The sequence below is a fragment of the Seriola aureovittata genome, chromosome 11, assembly GCF_021018895.1.
Source record: "Seriola aureovittata isolate HTS-2021-v1 ecotype China chromosome 11, ASM2101889v1, whole genome shotgun sequence".
NCBI lineage: Eukaryota > Metazoa > Chordata > Actinopteri > Carangiformes > Carangidae > Seriola > Seriola aureovittata.
This window is the reverse complement of record NC_079374.1, coordinates 10,034,680-10,056,465: the sequence shown is the minus strand read 5'-3', so window position 1 is coordinate 10,056,465 and position 21,786 is coordinate 10,034,680. Positions and strand designations below refer to the sequence as shown.

The window sequence follows — 21,786 nt, the reverse complement described above, 5'->3', positions numbered from 1 at the left end:
GATCTAATTAAAGTCAAAAACATACTAGACATGTTCTGCAGTTATCACAAATAAACAGAGCCATCATAATTTCTCAGTAGGCTACATAACATTCAAAGAAGTCAGACTCAAACATATCCGACAGTACTACTATCCATGCCTGGAATTATGACTTTGGTGAAATGGCAGAAATTATCTGTTGAATGAATTGATCAAAAATGTGTGAGATTTTTTTTTCTGCTTGTGGTGAAAAAAGACATAAAATGTGATAATGTATTTCACATATTAAACTGCTACAGAATTTTCAAATAATATTTTGTATGCAACAATAGATAGGACATTTTTCATTGAAGCTTTTTAAATCTTATCTTCAAAGTAAACTTACCTGATGACAGCAGCAGACTGAGGTCATTTCATTTCTTTATTATCATGTTAGAACTAGAAAAGTGAGTCATGTGTGGAATTGTAAATTAAAATGTGACCAAAACTCAACTTTTATTTGTAGAGTAAAAATTGAGCAGCAGGTGACATCACAATAACAAATGTCAGGGGTTAAAATCCTGGTAAAAGTAATTGTCAGAATAATTTATCCACAAATGGGTATGTGTACTTATATTTTTCTTTTCTTTCTTTCTTTTTTTTGTCATCAAGCCATTGGCCTGGTCATTGCTTTTATTAGTTATTTATCAATGAAGCAGCACAAACCCAGAAAACCAGATGCCAAAACCGTGAAGCCACATCAGAAATTACATTCCATCCGACGCCACAGTGAGTTCACACAAAGGATGGAGCCACACTCAATACAACACAGCAGATTTTCTGTAGAGGAAACTTTTGACGTGTCCTTCAGTGTGTGGCCCGGTTACTGTTTGCGTGTGCAACTCAAATTATGAACTAATAATGAATTCAGGTACAAAACAACTACATTAAACACAGCACTTGTTTTTCTTACGCCAAAACTCCCATTTAACATAATGAACAGCTGTGAACTGTTTTCTCTTCTTCCCTCTTACTTTCATATTGTAAACATCTGCTAAAGATAAGACAGCTGGCAATTTTCCTGACGTTCTTGACAATTCAAATTCGATCCACAGCTGCATCTGCAGAGATTTAATTTGTCCATTATAATTATGTAATGCAAACACAAACATGCAATGCAAACAGTATTAAGAATAGTTTTCAGTGACTTCAGTACTTTTAATCATTTTACCTCCACAAATGAATAACGCAGGCTGCTGTTTGTCCCTTTTCATCATGTTTTCTCTAAAATACTGAAATACTGTTAAAAGAAAAACAGTAGCCCTAATCGCTATAAAAGGCAGGAAATGAGTGGGCAATTATATATTATATGTAAGATATTTATTTTAACAGTCTATTGCACATAAGTGACCAGTCCTGAAATCCATCAAATATTTGTTCTCCTCTGATGAGTAAGGTAAATATGTTTAATACATATTAAACATATACATAATACATATAACATATGTTTAATACGTATTTACATGTGCATTCTCGTCATATCAACAGGCAGTATCAGATTGTCAGTTTTACTTTGCCTCGCTCTCCTCTCTCTTTTTGTGTGTCAGGTACACACACTTTGGGAAAAGAGCGCACAAGCTCACTAACACCACAGGATATCACATTTTTATGACTGGTCTCAGTGGTGTAACTACAGTACACATCCGTCTCTTCTGCATTAGCATGATAGATGTATTTTTCATGCTGCCATTAGGACTGAAGCTGTATGCTGTGCAAGGCTCGTGTATGCTAATGTGCCCCCTCACACCTGCAGTTTCCAATTACCCCTGAGGAATGGCGCCAAGACTCAGTTTGCAGCCACCAGCAATAATATGAGTAATGGCAAAATTACACAAGTCCTTTGTAGAAAAATGAAAAAAAAAAAAACAAAATTAGAAATCATTCAAGAGGGGGTTGGAGAGGGCAGGGAATGAGAGGCAAGAAAAGGAAAGGGGACTGAAGGCTGAGAGAGAAAGAGGAAGTGTGAGGAGGAGAGCGATGCGAGGGCTCTACTGTTTTGCCTTGAAACTTTTGTCACCTCACTTCCACTGCGCATTGATTTAACCACTTTGAACAACTTCTAAAAAGGTCGCATTCAGAACGCCATCAACTTCGGTGCTTGATGCTCCCCTCAGATCAGAATTCAGCAAGGACTGGGATAAACAGAGAGATGTGAGATGAAACAGAAATGTCTCGAAGCCTCAGTTCAAATACATCAAAACTTGCTCTCCTGCATCATCTCAGTTCCTCAGTCATCCGTGCTTTGGGTTCGTAACTGATTTTGTTTTCCCTTTCTTGTCCTCTGTCAGCTACAGGCAAATCGAGCCAACTATGTTTTCCTTTTCTTCTTCTCTCTCTGCTCCATGCACACACAGCCAACTATGCTGATTAGATATTTGTTATGAGCACGTGAGAGAGAGAGAGAGAGAGAGAGAGAGAGAAAGGCAGATGATACTTGATAGGTCTATTTTCTGCATGTTGAGCTGCAGATAGTGTGTGTGTGTGTGTGTGTGTGTGTGTGTGTGTGTGTGTGTGTGTGTGTGTGTGTGTGTGTGTGTGTGTGTGTGTGTGTGTGCGTGTGTGTGAGAGAGGGAGAGAGTCAAACAGGGGAGTATTAGGGGTCCTTGCGGCTGCTGGTCTTGATAACAGGGGGCGGAAAAATCAATCACCTCTTTTGACAGCCATGGAAGTAGCCCCGCCCCTTTATTTCCCCACTCCTCCCTCCTGTGTCTGTCTGCTTCTTGTCAACCTCTATTTGTCACTTATAGAAGATGATCTACACAGAGTGGCTGCAAGAAACCAAACACATATGAGCAGACATGTCACAGACGTAGGCACACACACACACACACACACACACACACACACACATACTCAGGCAGGAGGCACCTGGTAAAGCCATGGCAGGATTAGTGAGTTGTATGAGTTGGGTACAGTGAGGAACACATGTTCAGGTCACTGTCTCTCTGACTGAACTATGTTATTGCTCCAAACACTGTTCTTCTTATTATACTCCCCTCTCTGCTTTTCTTTTCTCTCGCTTTCCATTCGCAACCCCCCCATCGCCCTTTCTCTTTCTCTCCCTCATATCTGCACGTGTGTGTATGTGTGTGTGTGTGTGTGTGTGTGTGTGTGTGTGTGTGTGTGTGCACAAACTGAATATGTTTAAGGGGTGAGGAGGGGGGCACCAAATCCGTAGAGAGGACTTGGCAGTTGCTCTTCTCCCTCCCGCTTCATTGCTTTGGTCCTTCCCAAATCCTATTTCACGGTGCCAAGCATCCGCTCCCTGGGATCTCCACAGCTTCCATCTCCAGACGCAGGTTTAAGCCCCTCTCTTGGCACCCAGACTGGGCATGGAGAGAGAAAGCATGTGACGCACATAAGCACCGCCAGAGACACAAACACACCTATTATCTTTGCTCGGAGAGGGACTGGCGTCCTGCAGTGTGCACAGTGCTTACTCACACAATCTTAGTCTCACAAGCTGTATTTGCCACATTTGCTAACCTCTGACATGAGTCGAGAGGTCACGCATAAACCCCATAAGCTGGTTCACTCTGATGCACATTCATTCATTCATCAACTGAGTCACTCAAGCAATCACTCGCACACCAAACACACACAAAACTCATTCAGTCAAGTAACAACAAGTCAGTCTAATATGGCTGTTGACACCGTTGAAGTTTCATGAATTAATAAACAGCAGACAAAAGACTATAGGCCTAATTGTCACCTTCTGTTAATTTGTTCTCCCATGATACAGAGTAAACTCATGCTTTAACGGTCCTCCAATTATGACTAATCAAAGCAATTAATTAGCTGCCAAATTACCTGAATCTACACCAACAGAGCCATGGGGTACATGAGAGCATTATTGCACTGAGGCAAGTAATGTGTTTTTGCATAACGGCCACTAGATGACACCAAATAGCTGAGATTACTGCACACTCCTCTTGGCTCATTTATCCTACAGTCTCTTCTCTGTTACACATGACCACTTATCACCCAGCTGTGTTAGCCCCTTTTGTTTTTCAAATAATAAACTAATGTCCTTTGTGGATCTGTGATGAACCAGTGCATCTAACACAAATACGATCAGCCAAATTGAAACACTGTTGAGGCGCATACAGCACGTATAAAGTATAAGATTTATGAAGCTACGATGACTACTTTATAATAACGTCTCCTTCATCCTTGTTTTCTACAATCTACAAACTCAGGAAACTTGGCACACTTGTCAGGATTCATTTATTCATGTGTTTTGGTTTATAATTGAGTTTGTAATTAAGCTATTTCTAGAAAAAGTCGTGGGAATATCAGATGCACTATCTAAGACTGTTCCTGTCACGTTTTGTAACATCTAATGTATGGTAAATTGGCATTACCATTATTATTATTATTATTATTATTATTATTATTATTATTAATAAACAAACGAACTTCCAATGAATTAATAGATTTCAAATATGTTTACAGGTAATTTTATGCTTAAGACTTTTATACTTACATAATGATATCTGTATATGTTTGCCAATGTGCTCGCTCCCCTGGGATTTGTCAGAGTATCTATAGATCCCAAACCTTGCAGAAATTATTGCCAATTCGAAATGAATGCAGTTTTTTTTTTTTTTTTCACGAACCTTCATTCCATATTCTTTGTTTTCCACAGACATTGGTGCAGTGCATTGATACGGGGATCATTTATATCTACAGCATAATAGGATCCGGTGTTTTTGCTGACAGTAGTCTAGAGTCAGAGGCTCACACTGCAACAAGAGCTGCGATGATTAGAAGACACTTGCAAAAAAATGAAGCTAAAAACCTGTTTACCACTGAAAAAAACTTCACTAGAAAGTTTAAGGTTTCAGCTAATATGCAACATGTCAGCATGGATTGAGCCTCTTTCCTCTTCTTCTTCTTCTTCTTCTTCTTCTTCTTCTTGTTCTTGTTCTTGTTCTTGTTCTTCTTCTTCTTCTTCTTCTTCTTCTTCTTTTTTTCTTCTTCTTCTTCTTCTTCTTCTTCTTCTTCTTCTTCTTCTCTACTACTCAGCCTGTAAAAACAGTTGCATATTGTCTGACATGTCTTTGGAGCGAGCTCTTCAAAGTCTATCCTACAATACAGCCACCATCATACACCACCTCAAAATGTTTTTGCACTTTAATCACACTCATTTCACTGTCAATAAGACTGTATACAAGACTGCATGTATATTCACTAGGTGTTCTGTACACAGGTCCTTTTATGATCTAGTTTTGTGTTGGCACGTATTTACCCCCCACCTGCAACCCTGTGTGCATTTCGTATGTACTCTGTCACCTCCAAGTTTTCATTTAGTGCAGTGCACACAGCAGATTCTCCACCTGTTTCATTATATGCCCAGACAACCAGAATGTAACCAACACTCCTATGCTTAATTAATGAAATGACTAAAACCAACTTTTTATGCACCTTGGCCTTATCCATAGTCCATAAAAGTTTATACTTTTCTGTGCCAAGAGTTCCAAACCCTAAAATGACTAATATTAAAAGTTAGTGTAGGACAAACTAGCGGTCTGTCCTGGCTGCATACCGCCTTTAGTCTAAGTGCGATCTGGGTTAGTCTTGAGTCCCGTGTGCCCTGCTGAGGATGAGCAGGTGCAGATAATGAGTATCATCATCATCTGCAGCCACAAATGTGTTTGTAAAGTAATCTGACACTGCTTGATTTCTAGAGTAACTCTCTCTGCTTCGTTCTCATTATCTTAGATATATGTGAATAACCAAGAGGACTGTCCAGAAGTACAGATGGCAGATTCAGCCAACACAGGACTGATGGCAACATGAGGAAAGTAACCCACTGCCCCATATGTAGCGCTGCCTCGCCCACACACAGAAGACAGAAGGAAGGAATGAACAATGACCCAGTTCCTCCACTCAGCTGGAACAGTAATAGTAAGTCAGTCAACTATGTGATAAACACAGCAGCTACAGTGTGCTGCTGGTATATTGATATCTGCCTAATCCCTCCCACATTTTTTAATTCACCACTCTGCTTTTTTTTTTTGAGGGACAAATAGATAAGAAAGGGATACACCTATCTCTACAACATGACAATGACATAAAACACAACATGCATAAACAAAGGGCATGTTGTAATCTGTCCACTGAGGCGGACTCATCATTAGACACTAAGTGCCCTGGGGTCTTGAGGGAGGTAAACAGCGGCATCAAGCATTAGTAGGTCAGAGCTGAAAGTGCTGGATCCCCATGCATTATTAATAGTGTCTGTGCTAATTGAAAGTCATAACTCGGCAAATGAAACGTCTGGGGCAGACATCACACCCTGCCGCCCTGTTGCCACAGGATCCCCCTATATTGAGACGTAGCTAATTTTAGATTTTCTCTTGTTCACAAATGCGGTTACATGAAGTTACATAGTGTGACAAAAGGCACAAGAACGGCAGGTTTGCTGTTGTGTGCCTGCAGTGAACATCAGCCCTGTTACATAACACAGACAGTTCTTCAGACTTCAATTTTTTGCTAATCTGTGTACATTCAACATTTTTGGCTTGAGTCAATTTTTTGATGATGATATTAATATTTTGTCCAACAAGTCATTGGACTCCTGCATCTTTGTCCTCATTGCATCAACGACTTAAATGGAAATAAGTCCTGGATGTTATTGTGTCATTCTTGTGACAAATGAACTTAGCTAAATAAATCATCTGATCAAAATGCATAAATAGCATGTATGGCTTTATTAATGGTTAATAAATAATTTACTTCTTACTTCTAATTCTTTATAGAACCATTCAAATAAATTATTAACAACATCCATGACACATAAGATTGGTAGATTTATAAGATTTTAAAAACCTATAATGAGCATATAAATGTTGCATTGTCATACAATCAACCACCCCAGAGTATAAAGAATATATTTTATGATGTACGTACTAGCATATAATGTAAAAATGCTGCTTATATGTTGAATAACAATCCAGTATTGTTACATTTACTTAATTTTAAGTACAGTTTGCTGATAATACTTATGTAGTTTTAATTGACTAAAGTTTTGAATGATGAGCTCTTACCTGTAATGGGTTACTTACATTGTAGTATTGCTTTTATCGTCAAGTAAAGGACAGCAGTGGAATAATTCACTTAATTTACTGATACCACACTGCACAAATTCTCCAATAATCTCAAATACTCTATTACAAATAAAAGTCCTGCATTCAAAACTGAACAAGTGGAAGTACTACTATATATATATAGCAGTTTGCTGTTGCAGTTGATTGAGGTGGATCTCAATTTTAGCCCCTAGACTTTCACAACTTTTGTTTTGTCCAACAGCCCAATTAATTATTAAATTAACAGTTGCAAATCCTAGAACCACAGATGTCTGACATTTTCACATGAAAAATGACATGCATGGATATTGTTTTTTGTTTCAGCTACTTGAAGGCTATATTGCTGGGTAGTATAATTTTATAAGAAGGTATCATATTTTACAAGCTCTTCACATGTTTTGCATGTAAAAAACTTAATTTGTAAAGTAACTAGTAACTGAGTCAAATTCCTATTGGAGTAAAAAAGTAGGCTACAGTAGTTTGGTCTGATATTAGTGGAGTAGAAGTAAAACGTAATGCATAAAATGTAAAACTTTAAGTACAGTACAAGAACATCAAAATTGTACTGAGCATGTGAAACTGTGGTTTCTTCTTTTAGTGCACTACACAGACATATTCCGGGGGATGCGAGAAAATCTCAGTGCGCATGCGTAGCGTAGTCATCTGACGGGTGAGCGCTGTGGACGCTTCGCGCTGCCGCTACACCGAGGGCCACCGCCGGAGCACAGAGCGGGACACAGGCTGTCCCCTGCAAGAATAAAACACTTCATCAAACGGAGAGTTAGCAACGAGACGAGCCGGAGGTTTGGAGGTGTGCATGCGGTGAAGTCTCTCCTGAAATGTAGCCAGCGGCAGGGTGAGTGTGGGTCGTTGTGATCGCTCGGTCGCTGCATGGCTCTTCACAGGGATGCCATGAAAATCAGAACAGCCGACTGAGAGACCGCTGCTCCTCGCTATCACAGACACAGCGGCGGCGGCGGCGCCGGTGGTGGTGGTGGTGGTGGTGAGCGATGGATACTGGTGGAAAGATCCACATTAGGTAGCGTTTACGAAGACCCAAGGAGAGCTGCACGTCTCTGTTGCACAGTTTAGTCGCCGCCGGAGCTGTCTAAAGGATGGATTTCACCCTGCTCCGGAATATCATCAGCAGATACGTAAGGCCCCCCCCCTCCCGTCTGTCAACACTGTCACAACTGTAGCTCTGTGTGTATATCCTGTATATAATGCATGTTTCATCTTTCTATTTCTATTGCATCTATGAAATGAGTTGCAGATTGGATTGCACACCACCCTGCGGGGGGTGGGGGTGGGGGGGTAAACACGTTGCTCGTCTGCAATGATAAACATTTCACTCCAGCTGCTTTGGCAGGCCATTGACTGTGGGCTTTACAATGTTTTTTGTGAGGCTGAATAGGGAATGTGCCAGTGGCTACAGATGCAGTGACGGCTGGTGAATGTGTAGAATAGAAATGAACTTGGCTGGCCCACTTAAGTTGTTTTAGTGAACTACAACATGCTTAAACTATCTCATGGCTTCCAGTTGCCCTGGTCTGCATAGGCAATAAATCCCAATACAGACTTGAGAGGCCTTTGTAGAGACTCTTTCTGCTGCGTTAGTTTGTGAACTGGTCTCACTTCCAGCCTGATGGAGCAGAAAGTTGTGCAGGTTAAAATAGAGGTGCTCAGTAAAACTCACTCTCACTAAAAGACAGAGTACAGCAGGGCCACTTCATTATCTTTAATTGGTGATGTAGTCTCTCTGTGAGCAGGAAATATCCACATCATATCAAAGCGGATGATGGTGAGCTATAACTGTGTTACTGGATGGTGTGGTCTGTACAGGCCGGCGCCATCAGCAGCTTCTGATTATCTTCCAGTGCAGGAAGCAGCTGGCTTGTGGGCAGCTGAATTGAAGACAAGAAAAAAAAAAGTGTCTAGTAAGAACCAACTCTGACAGGGGGCCCGGTGATGTTCATCAGACTGGGCACCTCTGGAGTATCGACACATCTGCTGCATACAGTCTGCGACCCTTTAACCTGACCTTAAAACTGGCTCAGGTGCTTTGAAGATAACTATCTGTCTGTGCGCAAGGGTGCATGCTTTTGTGTGTGTGTGTGTGTGTGTGTGTGTGTGTGTGTGTTTCTGATTCGTCAAGATTGTATTGTACACATTAGTGTGCACTGTGTGTGTATTTGTGTGTGCAGCGGGCAGGTGACAGTGTGTAGGGAGCTTGACGGATGCTCCAGCAGGGCTAATATCAGGGGAAATCAGATCCACCACGGAGGCGGAGAGGAGGAGGAGGGAGGGCTGGGGTTATTGAAGACGCCCCTCATCTCTCACCCTTTTCCCTTTGCATCCTCACTCCGCAACATTATGAAGTAGACAAGGAATTAATCATTAATTTAACTATCCACATATTGATTTGGAATTGGACAGATGGTTGACGTATATGTGGGCCTGTGTTGCTTTGCGAATCACCCTCTGTTAACCCTGCCGTATTCTGAACAGCTGCTCCTTAGTGAGACTATGCAGAAGAACAAACATTACATCATGCAAGGTTGCGTGTGATAAGCACGACGTCCAAGCCTTTTCTCTGGACAGAGAGCAGTTAACTCACATCAAGGTCACTATCCAAATGTAACCAGCCTCCAACGCCTTCATACGTTTATCAAAAAAAAGAAAGAAAAAAAAATGCAGAATTTGTAAATCACCTTGAGCCATTAAAGGATATACGTCTGATTTAGTTCACTCTACTCCACTGGGCAAGTTTATGAGCCTTTCACTTCATATCTTGTTCCCTTATTATCACGCTGTCACTGACTTGTGGTTTGTCCTTGACGTATTTTTATGCGAGGGTCTGACTTAAACAAACATGAACTAAACAACTCGAACTAAAAAGTACTGTAGACACCCAAAAAAGAAATTTAATCATAAAAGACAACAGTCTTTGTTATGACCTGTGTTCACATGTTTATTACTAAACCTACATCTTGACCACTGGTGCATCAGCTTTCACTCTGCAGCGGGAAACTGTTTTGCCTGATAAACTTTATTGTTAGCTGCAGACAGTTATTCAGATGTATCCAGTGCAGCACTTTATAATGAGAAGGAAATTAAATTTTCTCAAGGCGGTGCATTCTGTCCTGCTCATAAGTCTGTTTTCTAACTCAAGAAAAATCGCTGGTGAATTGAGCCTTTACAGTTCGGTAAATAGTTTTTGTAAAGAAAAATATGGTGTCATGGTGTTTTGCAGTGCATGAAGTTTAAATGGGACATTTTGTTGCGTAATAACCTAAATCTGTTCAACTTTTTTCTCTCTGCTGGAATAAAAGCTATGCTAAGCCCTCATGCAATAAGATATACAGTATAATAGGAGTGTGTGTATGTGTGCACTCTTGGTATGTCAGCTGACCCAGGGCCACGAAATGGCAGGAAGAGATTTTTATTTATAATTAATTTATCTGGTAAATGACCTCCAGTGGTTTAAACAGATAATTGTGTGTGCGTGTTAGTGTGTGTGTTAGTGTGTGTGTGTGTGTGTGTGTGTGTGTGTGTGTGTGTGTGCGTGTGCGCGTGTTGGTCAGTGCATTTGTTGCAAGTGTCTCCACTCCCCTCTCTTCCGTGCCCTTTTTGTCGTCTGGTAGTAATAATAATAGCGATGGCGTTATGCCTCAGACAGGCACAAAACGTGAGAAATGTATGAGGTCATGATCTGGATAAGAACGATGCTTATATGTGGGGGATGTTGAAAAAAAAAAAACCTAATACCTTATAGGAACTTCAATATATCCTCTTATTTGTACAGCTTACCTTTTATGTCATGTAATGGTCTCTTGTGATAACAGCATTTTGATCTATATCAGCCTCGTGGCCACTACGCTCTCCTGCCTTCAGCTTGATTTACCCTTGTCCCCCTCTATCCTCACCCTCCTTTACATCTTATCTCTGAATGTGTAACTGTTATTCTTGCAGAGACCTCTCACAACCTCAGCAGATAAAAGAGAAAGGCCAGCGATGTCTGCCTTTGATCAAAAAGGTGGCAGCAGGTCCCGGAGTGCTGAAGGGCTTTAGAAAGGTTTCTAGCAACTTTACAGCTCTTTGAGTCCCCGGGCTGGTGTTGAAAGGCCGAACACAGCCTGCTAGATTACTGTTTACCACAGTGGTTCGCACTGCTACAAACAGTTAAGGGCAGTCTATTCCTGTCCCCTGCCCCCCTTAGAGTTGGGGCCCCGGAGGAGAGACAGAGGCTGTAGGTGAGAAAAACACAGAGGATTTGTGTTTGGGCCGAGCTTTGCCCGCTGGCCAGCCTGTATATCAGACACAACAGCCGTGCATTGGCGTGCTGCTTCGTAAGAATGATTTCTGTTTCCCACAGCGTGTCCCTGAAGACAGACGTTTCATTAGAAGGCACAGTTTCGAGCCTGTGTTAGCATGTTGTCGGCGCTGAAAGCAGACAAGATGAGAAAGAGGGTTTTTTAGGATGCAGATTACAGTGGTGGGAGAAAAAGGAGAGAAGAGGAGGACGGGAGAGGAGAAGTAGCACAGCTGGATTAAAGACTTATGTAACAGTTGGATCACGGCAAGTCAAGTGGGAGAGGGAGCTAGGGCAACAACGGAATATAAATTTTGTCATTTTAAAGTAATCTCCTAATATTTATCCTTTGATTTTGTTGCAGATATACAGTTATTTGCGTCATCAGGGGTCTGGTGGCTTTTGTCATCAGTGTCAGCTGAGGAGATAGTGTCTACTGGCTGAAGGTCACTACTTTTTCCAAATTTTCAAACCAAAATACTGCTACGTCTGTGTTTTCTGTCTGCACCTGTGAAGCATTTTCCCCATAATATTATTCTCTAATAAATAATTATAACAGCTAATGGCACTTACATTCCCTTTGAGCTAAGTTCCATCTCCTTACTTAATTAGTTTCTTCCTCGCCGCTGCTTTTGATGTTTTTTTCTTTCATTCTACTTTGTTCCAGAAAAAAGGATTTTTAATAAGTCCTAGCTGAACCAAATAAAAGCACCAAGGAGATCCTGGGGATATTGTCTGGAATAGTAATACTTACATATTTTCCTTAAAATCTCATAATATCTTGTCGAATCCAGTTTCACTGCATTAAATTAAGGAGAAAATGCGACGCATTTGATCTTCAGTCTATACATAACAAAGCCTCCGTGTGAAGCTGTTTCTTTCTGTTATGAACTTGCAGATGTAGCATAGCTGCCGGCATACTGTGTTGCTATGGTGATTAATGGCAAATGAGTAGCAGTGGAGTGCATATTGAACAGGTAGCCTCCTTCCTTTTTAGCTGATCAAGGTCTCCAGGCTCCTTTTATCTTTGCCCAATGCTATGGCAGACTTCCCGAGCTTCTACCAATAAGTTATTGCATTTCTTTCAACATTCCTACCCAAAATTTACACAGAGAGGGTTTGATAAGCAATTATGCTACTTTCTCTGATCAGATCAGTGAAACTTTGCTCATACATTCGGATACACAAACAGGATTAGGTCGTGCCAGCTATTCATAAATTCATTACTAGGTTTGTGTGTAAAATCCTTATTATTAAGTTCTTTGTAACTACTAGCTAGTTGCAGTTGTGTAATGTTGTAAAGTATAAATGAAAATAATCAGTTATTTATACTGGAAACTCACCTATCCAATGCTATTCAACTAGTTATTTTGCGTAATGTTTTGTTATTTTGGGGATATTTGTGTTATTATGTCATTATGAAAGAACAATTCATGAAGGGTCCATTCAACTTTTACCTTTCAATCTAAACTGGTCATACTGTATATTAGCGAGCGACATTGGCTTTGTCAGTTAGCCCAGTTAGCTAGTCTACAGTCACACCTGGTAGTTAGGGGCCATAAATATTCACAACGACTAATGTGTGAGAACTATGTGAGAACTGTTTTTTTCGTACATTTAGGCTCTGAACATACAAAGAACAGCCACAACCGGCCACATGGCTGTTACTGTTTCAGAAACATTTGCACCTTCATATTTTAAATTGCTCTCAATAGTAACATTTTTCCAATTATCATTTTCTATATTCTCATAATGGTGGCTGTTAAATTGATAATCTACTCAAATGTATCACATCCTGCACATGGGTGTTGTGTAACCATGTTTGTATGTTTCTACATCCTCTGTCCAGCTGACATGAGCAGTTCATTAGGGAAGAGTTCAGTCAGGGGAATTTGATCTGTGAGTTAATGAAGGATACCTGCTCAACATGCTGTGTGCCTCTGCAGCACAGCATGGTGTGACGGTGGAGGAGGGATGAGACATGATCATTTTAATCAAGCCGGCTAATGGTGTATACCTTTTATTACACCTCTGTGGTAGAAAGGACCCACATCATGAAGACAGCATGGATAGATCCTGGCGGTACTGGGGTCAGGGGTCACTTTTCCACTATGAAGATTAACCCATCCATAGTCCTGTAAAAGGCTATGGAGCAATGCATCTGTGAATGCTAGGCACGCCACGAGAGAAAGCCAGAACTAGAAATAGTAAAGCAGCATTTCAGATGTTAAAAATAGCAGACCTGCATCTGTTCTCTCTCATGAATTCAGAGTTTAAACAGCTGAAAAACATCCAGCCAAGAGAGTGCACCATTGTACAGTTTGAAACATAAAAGGAAAAGTTGCAGTGGTGGGACGTTTTCTGTTATCAAATCCATCCTGTCATTGTTGATGATTGATGTAAGACCAGCCTCTCTGTGAGGAGGCTGTTTCAGTGTTGTTAATAAAGACAAAGCCTCCATGTCCTCCAACCAACCAGCCAGCCACTTTGTCTGATGGAGCAGTAGAATGAAAAGGGAACAGTGGGCCGGGGGTTGATACGGATCAGTGAGGATTAATGATCAGATAACTACAAACCACAATGCAATCTCTCTGCGTCTTTCTCCATCCCTCTCCCACAGTCACCATGTCAGGGTGTGACACTCGCTAAGAGAGGAAATAGTGCAGATAGAGTGATGACGGGATAAATGATCAAATCAGGGAAATGCGTATTTAGGAGAAAAAACTAAACAGAAGTAGAAGTGGAAAGAGGTGGATATTATGTTGACTTATATGTAGATGGGAGATATGGTTGAAACTGCTATAATATTTATGAAAAAATATTTCCAGAAATGTTGTATACCACAACATGGATCAAATGATGATCCACCGTTGCACTGTATGACACCAAACATGTGTGTAAAACAAAAATCAATCTCAGTAAATAATTGTTACTAAAAGTTACACTTTGCTCAAAATCACTCATTTAAGACAGTAAATCATAATGTTCAATTTCTGCCTAGCCCACCTGTATGTAAAATATGGTTTTCTTTGTGTGAGGGGTCATTTAAAGTCATCATTTAATTGATCTTTTTCATTTAACATCCTCTCTCCCTGATATAATGCATTTGTTATCAACTTGTGTTGATTAATTATTTTAACAATATGACCAGTTTGTTTTGTTCTGGAGTAGACTGTATGTTGATTTGCTGGTTGAGCATCTGTTCTAATATTATTGCTTGTTGTCACTATCCTCAGTTTGTTTTATGGGATTCAGTTAGAGTAGTTGTGTTTTATAGGAAACTGTGGATGTTGTCCTTTAGTAACAGATTCATTGCGCTTACTGTTAAGTTTGTTTATTGTCCAACCCTAGATAAAGAGCCTGTGTTTTTACTGCACACTTGATTTGATTATTTATAACTGAAGATGTTGTCAGAGCAATAAACAGTTTTTAAAGAGGCAATGTGTGAGAATTAGCCAACTGTCCAGTTCATACTCCAAACAAATAGGGGGCAGCATATTGCCAAAAAGCTGCGGTGTCCACACATATCATAAGAAACAAGGAAATGCAGTCTTTGGTCCCTCTTCCGTCCTCTCCTTCCCTTGTGGTCATTGGACGTACTGGGACAACGTTAACTAACGTTAGTGACGACCAAGACAATGTCACACCCAGTCTGCCCAGTCAGACAGGACAGATGTGGTGGTGGCAGGAGACGAGGACGAACCACGAGAGGTTGAGGAGCATCAGGGAGAGCAGCAGCATCAATAGCTGAGCTTGAGGAATGTCGTTGAGAGCGGAAAGCTGCAACACAGGTTTATAGTCAGTTCCTAATACTCAATTCTCTCACGTTGGACTGAGGGCAGATTAGACGCAACAGTGCTGACCTAATATTGCTTCTTGAGGTACAAAGACGAGACCGCATGCTAACTTCAATAGATGTCCGTGCGACACAACACATAGACGTCTTTGACAAAACGTCAAAACTGTTATTTCCTCACATTCTGTTGATAATCTTAGTTAATTTTTTAATGTCCTAAACTAAAATACTGACATATTGCCTCTTTAACATGATAATTTTAGCTAGCTAACATGATGTTAGCGCGCATTATTTAAGGCATGTTTGAAGAACAGGATCCAGGGAGTTATTTTTGACCTTCTACTGACACAGTTTTGACTTGAGACCAGTGAACATGACACTCTATATCTCTACAACAGATTGCATGTATTTTTAACAGTTTGTTTTGGTCATTTACATTCCCTTTACAAAGGAACTTGTAAGTGTAATCTGCCTTGGTTTTACTCTTTCTTTCTGTCATTATGTGTCATATTCTTCTGTCCCCCTGCGACTCCTGCCCCTGCTGCTTGCTCCCCCTCTGTCTGCTTCTCTTTTTTCCGCCTCACTTTCCATCTCTCTCTTTCTTTCCATTTCACTGTATCTCTCTGGGTCATGTTGCCCTCCTAATGTTTTGAAGGGGTCTCAAGCCGGCTGACACTGTTGGCTTCAAGTCTATTTTTATCCCCCTGCTAAGCGCCTGTTGATCACAGTGGATAAGTTTAGATGTGTGACTCGGAGCTTTTCACTATTGTGATTTGCTATTTTTTCCTGCAGATTTCAGTCAGGAAAAGTTAAGTAGCCTTCGTTTGAGCTTGTGTCCAAACTTATGCTTGTTAAAATTTATGGATTTCGACTACAAGGTTACTGGGAATCAGTGTAACAAGATTAGAGTGTTAAATTTACATCATGTGGACTCTTAACACAAAGACATTAAAAGTTCTGCTCATTGGCAATGATGAGCTATATCTCTGCCAAAATGTTGAGGACATTTAAAGCAGCGAAGCGCTGCTTCCACTGAGGTGCTTGTTCCAGAACTTTTCTGCTAATGGTCAACACTTCTGATTTGAGCTGTGTCAGGCAGACTGCTTTGCCAAAGGCTACGCTCACACTGCCCACTCAGGCCAAAGCATTAGGAGCCATGTAGGAAGCCAGATGGAAACAAACAGCTGAATGTTGTGGTCGCTTCACTCTTGTTTTTTTCTTGTAGAGCACTTGTCCCACAATAGTTTTTAATGAAGGACACCTTGGAAAAAATATGTGCTGCGCTAAAATCCCAGAATGCACTGTGTTGGTCCCCGGGGGGCTACTTAGACATAATATAGATGAGAGATGAACAGAGATGGAGGTTTGCATGCACACGATCCAATATGTATTCATTATTTTGTATCTAGACATTAGATTCACAGAGTTGCGTGTTGTTGTGGACCTGTGCAGAGGAAAAAGAATAATGAGCGGCTGCAGTGAAGTGCAGATTGCAGAGGGGTCCTGCAGGAAGAATTGAGAAGATAAATGACAAATCCACACTTGTGTGACTCAGAGCTGATCCCACCTACACACATCAACAAACATACGCTCATCCTTTAGTCGGCCCTGTCTTGTCTGCGCGGTTGTTTGTTAAAAGAAGTTATTGAAGTCGTGTAACACAGTCTTGTGTAACATTCTGTTTCTTTATCGCAATGTTAAATCCAGGACAGTGTCTGTCTAAGCTGATCGAAATTTTGAAAGGAATTAATCATTAATAACATTTTCATTATAATTGATATTACGTCTGTTTCATTGATTTGATTTATTTCATTGAGGAATAAATCGAAACTAGTTGTTTAGTGGCCGTATACCAATCCAACTTTTTCTCTCTCAATACTAAGTGGTAAATGGCGTACACTTATCTAGTGCTTTCCTAATCTTATCAACCACTCAAAGCACTTACATGCGACATCCACCCATACACTCACACATTCGTACTTTCCATACACACACTCACACATACCGACCTCAAATACTGATTCCCAGACCTCAACTCAGTATCTTCTGATGCAGGGTACTGATCTTTTTCACAATCTATATACCACATTGCGTGGAACTCATTGGAATTATTTTGTATTTAAAATGAGGCCACAATTACTGTGAGACTAAATTAGTGTAATTAACTAAGAAAACGTGATGTTGTGGATCGGCCACATCATGGCCAATACCCGATCGGTTTAAAAAGGTCAGTATCGGCCCCACACTACTGATCTGATGCATCCGTGCATCTTTACTATTTTGTGTGATCTCAAACAGAAAACCAGGAAAACCCTCACATTTGAGAAGCTAAAACTAGTAAATCATTGACATTTTTGCTTAATAAGGAATTGATGGATTATCAGTATAGTTGGCAATTGACTATTCCCCTAATCCTTTCAGCATTAGTGTTGCTATTGCTGAGAACAAAATACAAAATTGTACATCCTATAAAATTTGGTATATTAGCTCTGTGTGGCAGAAGACTCAACTTCGGATAATAATTATAAACTACAGATGTATAAATATGTAGCAGACAATGTATTGTTCATACTGTGTCAGTCTGCATTTGGTAAAAGAATGGTTTATAGAAATTTTGGTATGAGTGTAAAGTGTTGGTGAGGGTTGGTGACATTAATTTTAAATTGAATCAATGTGGTTATAAAAATACAAGTCAGGTAATAGTAAGTAGGTCATGAATTGTAAGTGAATGCAGTTGAACAGTGTGATTCAACCCATTTCTTCCTCTCTACCTGTTTTGCTATTTATATCTACAGTATATATCATCTCTGTCTCCCTCAGTGTGTGGGGGAGGAGAACTGGGTGGACAGCCGGACGGTGTACATCGGGCATAAAGAACCCCCTCCGGGAGCTGAGGCCTACATCCCTCAGCGTTACCCCGACAACCGCATTGTCTCCTCCAAGGTGAGCGAGCCACAGCCCATGAGTCAGTGCCACAGCACTGTTCATCACCACGCTATTCCTTTGTTTCATATTCAGACAACCATGTAATCCCTATTGTGGCCATGTTTTTTAAGGATGACACATTTCGCTCTTCTCATGTTCATCAAGCTGTGCGTCAGCATTAGTCTTGCCAGAGGGATTGTTACGATGCACCATTGTCTCTCTCCCTGTTTTTATGTGTGTGGTAGTCATTTTGCTGTCACTCTGTCCCACAGTACACTTTCTGGAACTTCATCCCCAAGAACCTGTTTGAGCAGTTCAGAAGAATCGCTAACTTCTACTTCCTGGTCATATTCCTGGTCCAGGTGAGATTTTCATGAAAACTACGACCTGTTTGTAAATTTGTTTAATCCGAAAATACAGCTAAGGAAGGAAGTACTATCCTAGCTCTCCATTTGTTAAAACAAAAACAAAAAAAACTTCGTATGATCTCATGAATGGCCACTTTTGTGATGTAATGTTTTTCTTTCCTAAGTGAAACTGGCCCATGTTTATTTATAGTCCATGGCTTTGCATCAAGATATTTGTAGGGCAGCTGGAGAAGTTCAGACAGCTGAACGCTGGCCATATTTTTCATACATACAGTACGTAACCATGTAGTGTAGATGAGATTGCTGATTATTCTTTTTTGTAGTTTTTTGAAGAAAACTTAAAATTTACGAAGCTCAAAACTTAAACTTAAAGTTGGCTTTATTTGCTCTTGAATCTATGGAACCAGAAAATCTGATGAAAACATTTTAAACACAGCAGATGATTTGATTAAATTTACAGGACTTTACTTGGAACATCAGTGTCTGTACCAAAATTCAGTCAGTAAGTTTACTTGACTAACTTTTCTTATAGTTTCTCGTAGACTTTAATTGTGTAGATCTTTGAAACGGAGAAAAATATCATTCCATATGAGCCACAAACTGCCGTACATGACATTTTTGCATTTTCAGACGTTTCTTGACCCTCATAGCCTTAAATTAACTCATGGTTGGTTAAAGACCCTGCCTTCAATGTTTCACATTAAGAGTAATTATCCAAGATGAACAGTTAATTCCTGCACCTGTTCTTGAGGTTACCTGAATTACCAATATAATCTGAAATTGCTACCATGATATTATCCTGAAATGATGAGCGTCGTACTGCACATTGTCCGTCTGTCTAAATCCGAATCAAAGAGAAACACTACATTGCACTACATGCTGACGAACTCATCATCGATTTCTTTACTAGCAGTTTACCAGAATGCAATGCAGCCGCTGCTTGGGTCTTTGTGTGCTGTATGTTTTATCAGTAGCATGTGAAATACTGCACCCTCTTAATGAGACAAACTGGGCATGGCACACAGCAGCAGTGTTTGTGCTCCTTTTTTCTTTTTTTTGTTGACGGCAAAGTTCCTGCTTTGCTGTATTGCCCTCCTGTAAGTGCAGATGGGATACATAAAACAAGATTTGATTACTCTGATACTTTAACTTTGTGAGATTGGTGCTTGATTCCTTATTACAGAAGCTTTTCCCTGCTGCACTTCCTTACTCAGCGTTGCATTACTTGGCATCCTTTCCCCTCTCTTCTCTGTTTCCCCCCCCTCCCCCCCATCCCTTGCATCTTCCCCCCACTGTTCCTCTTTTCCTTGCAGCTTATCATCGACACCCCCACCAGCCCAGTCACCAGCGGCCTGCCCCTCTTCTTTGTTATCACTGTCACCGCCATAAAACAGGTAGGACACACACAAACATGCTCACATTTCCAGGAAATATTGCCTTCAACGATCATCCCCCTCACACACACTAACTCCCAGCCTCAAATATACACACAAACATACACAAACACACACACACACATACTCTCTCTCTCTCTCTCTCTCTCTCTCTCTCTACCAATCGGCTGCTCTATTATCTGTATATACGCATTCCTCTCTGAGCGAAAGGACATGCCATTGAATATGTGTGGTGATGTGAGAAATATGATAATGAATGGTCTCCTCTGTTAATCACTCTAGCTGAGTATCCCATGCCCCTGGGAGATGCATCCTCTCCACCACATCTCAGTACTGAGGGATGGGGTACTATCAGTGATAGATGAAGCTGTTCTGGCTAAGGAAGCCTGAGCTTTACTGGGACATAAATCTAAAACATGATGTGTTGGCTAGAAATCCAGGAAAGAGGTCACTAAGCTCAGGGAGCACAATGCTAATTAATTACAGCGTATGACTTTCACCTCTCCCCCTCTCTCTCTTGATCTCATGCTACGCTCTGGCCCTGATTCTCTCTGCACAATAATCTATATTTTGTGTTTCTACCCTGCCAACAAACACATTGGCTTTCTCTTCCTTCTCCCTCACAATCTCTCTCGCTGCATCCCTCTTTCTGCATCTCTCTCAGGGCTATGAGGACTGGCTCAGACACAAAGCTGACTGCTCTATAAACGAGTGTCCGGTGGACGTGGTGCAGCAGGGGAAGGTGGTGAGGACGCAGAGTCACAAGCTACGGGTAAGAATGGCCTCATTAGAGCAATATAGCACCTGAGGCCACAAAGCAACACCACTGTACTGCTGCATAGCTGACTTTTTCTATATCTGTCGCTCTCACTCCCCCCTTCTCTTCCTCTCTGCAGTCCTCTCTAACGTTGTTTCCTTCCTCTCTTGTTCTCTCTTTTCTTTCCCGCCATTAATTTCCCTGAAGTAGTAGTAGAGGAACAATCGGTGTCCCCTGGCACACCATGCAAGAGGTCCCTGGAGAATGAACAGGACTGATGTATTTCATGAGTTTGGATATTCCTGTCATCGCTCCCTTATGTTCTCCTATGTCATTCTGATGCAACAGTAGATCACTGTTTGGTCGTGTGGCTCAGTCTAATTCCTGGATATGTCTTATATGACTGAAATTTAGCATTAAATGAGTTATGGTAAGGGGTAGGGTTAGCATTGTTCTACGCACATGTGTAAAACAAATCGTTACTTAGTAGGTGGCAGTGTCATGAAAAACTAGAGTCCTACAAATGTCCTGAAACTGCAGCCTCCTCTACTGGAGAGACTCAAAGCGTGTTGGCTCCAGTGGTAGATGGATGTGACATTTGGAACTAAACTCTTGGACCTAAAGCATTAAAACACACTCACAGTTACCGTGTGTAATATCGGTTGATAACCAGGACCGAAGTCTTAAAGGAAAAGGCTGGTGTTACCAGCCAGCGCTGGACTTTAGGGAATTTTTAGAAATTTGGTGCAAACATTCACCTGGACTGAAGAACGAAGTGATTTGATTTTGGTGGTCATAGGTCAAAGGTTAGGGTCACGGTGACATTTTGTAGCCTTATTCTGATTTGTTGGTTTGTAGCCTCATTCTGGTTGGGTGGGGGGTTTGTAGTCTAATTGGTTCATTTGTAGCTGTATTCTGATTGGTCGGTTTGCAGACGTGTTCTGATTAATAAAATCAGAATGTGGCTACAATCCGACCGATCAGAATACAAATCCATCGGTCGGTGCCGTTCTCGTGAACACAATATCTCAGTGATGCCTTGAGGGAATTTCTTTATGGCTTCATCTAAATTGGCTACAAATAAATGAAAAGAAGTTGGAGTTGTTTGTGGTCACTATCGGTCCA

The 21,786-nt window shown here is 40.9% G+C and overlaps 1 protein-coding gene across 6 annotated transcripts in view; it reads left to right on the top strand.

Moving 5' to 3' along the window:
• Positions 1 to 6,804: 6,804 nt before the first annotated feature.
• The window catches only part of LOC130177663 (phospholipid-transporting ATPase IH-like), a 35,193-nt gene continuing 20,211 nt past the window's right edge, over positions 6,805 to 21,786 (top strand). For 3 of the 6 annotated variants that reach the window (XM_056389565.1, XM_056389571.1, XM_056389570.1), the window contains exons 1-5: positions 6,806 to 8,263; positions 18,038 to 18,160; positions 18,415 to 18,504; positions 19,824 to 19,904; positions 20,569 to 20,676. In XM_056389565.1, coding sequence (XP_056245540.1) covers positions 8,225 to 8,263; positions 18,038 to 18,160; positions 18,415 to 18,504; positions 19,824 to 19,904; positions 20,569 to 20,676 — 441 coding nt within the window. In that variant the 5' untranslated portion in view covers positions 6,806 to 8,224. Of the gene's footprint in view, positions 8,264 to 18,037; positions 18,161 to 18,414; positions 18,505 to 19,823; positions 19,905 to 20,568; positions 20,677 to 21,786 lie in introns of all 6 variants that reach the window. The other 3 variants (XM_056389564.1, XM_056389567.1, XM_056389566.1) reach the window with 2 other exon arrangements.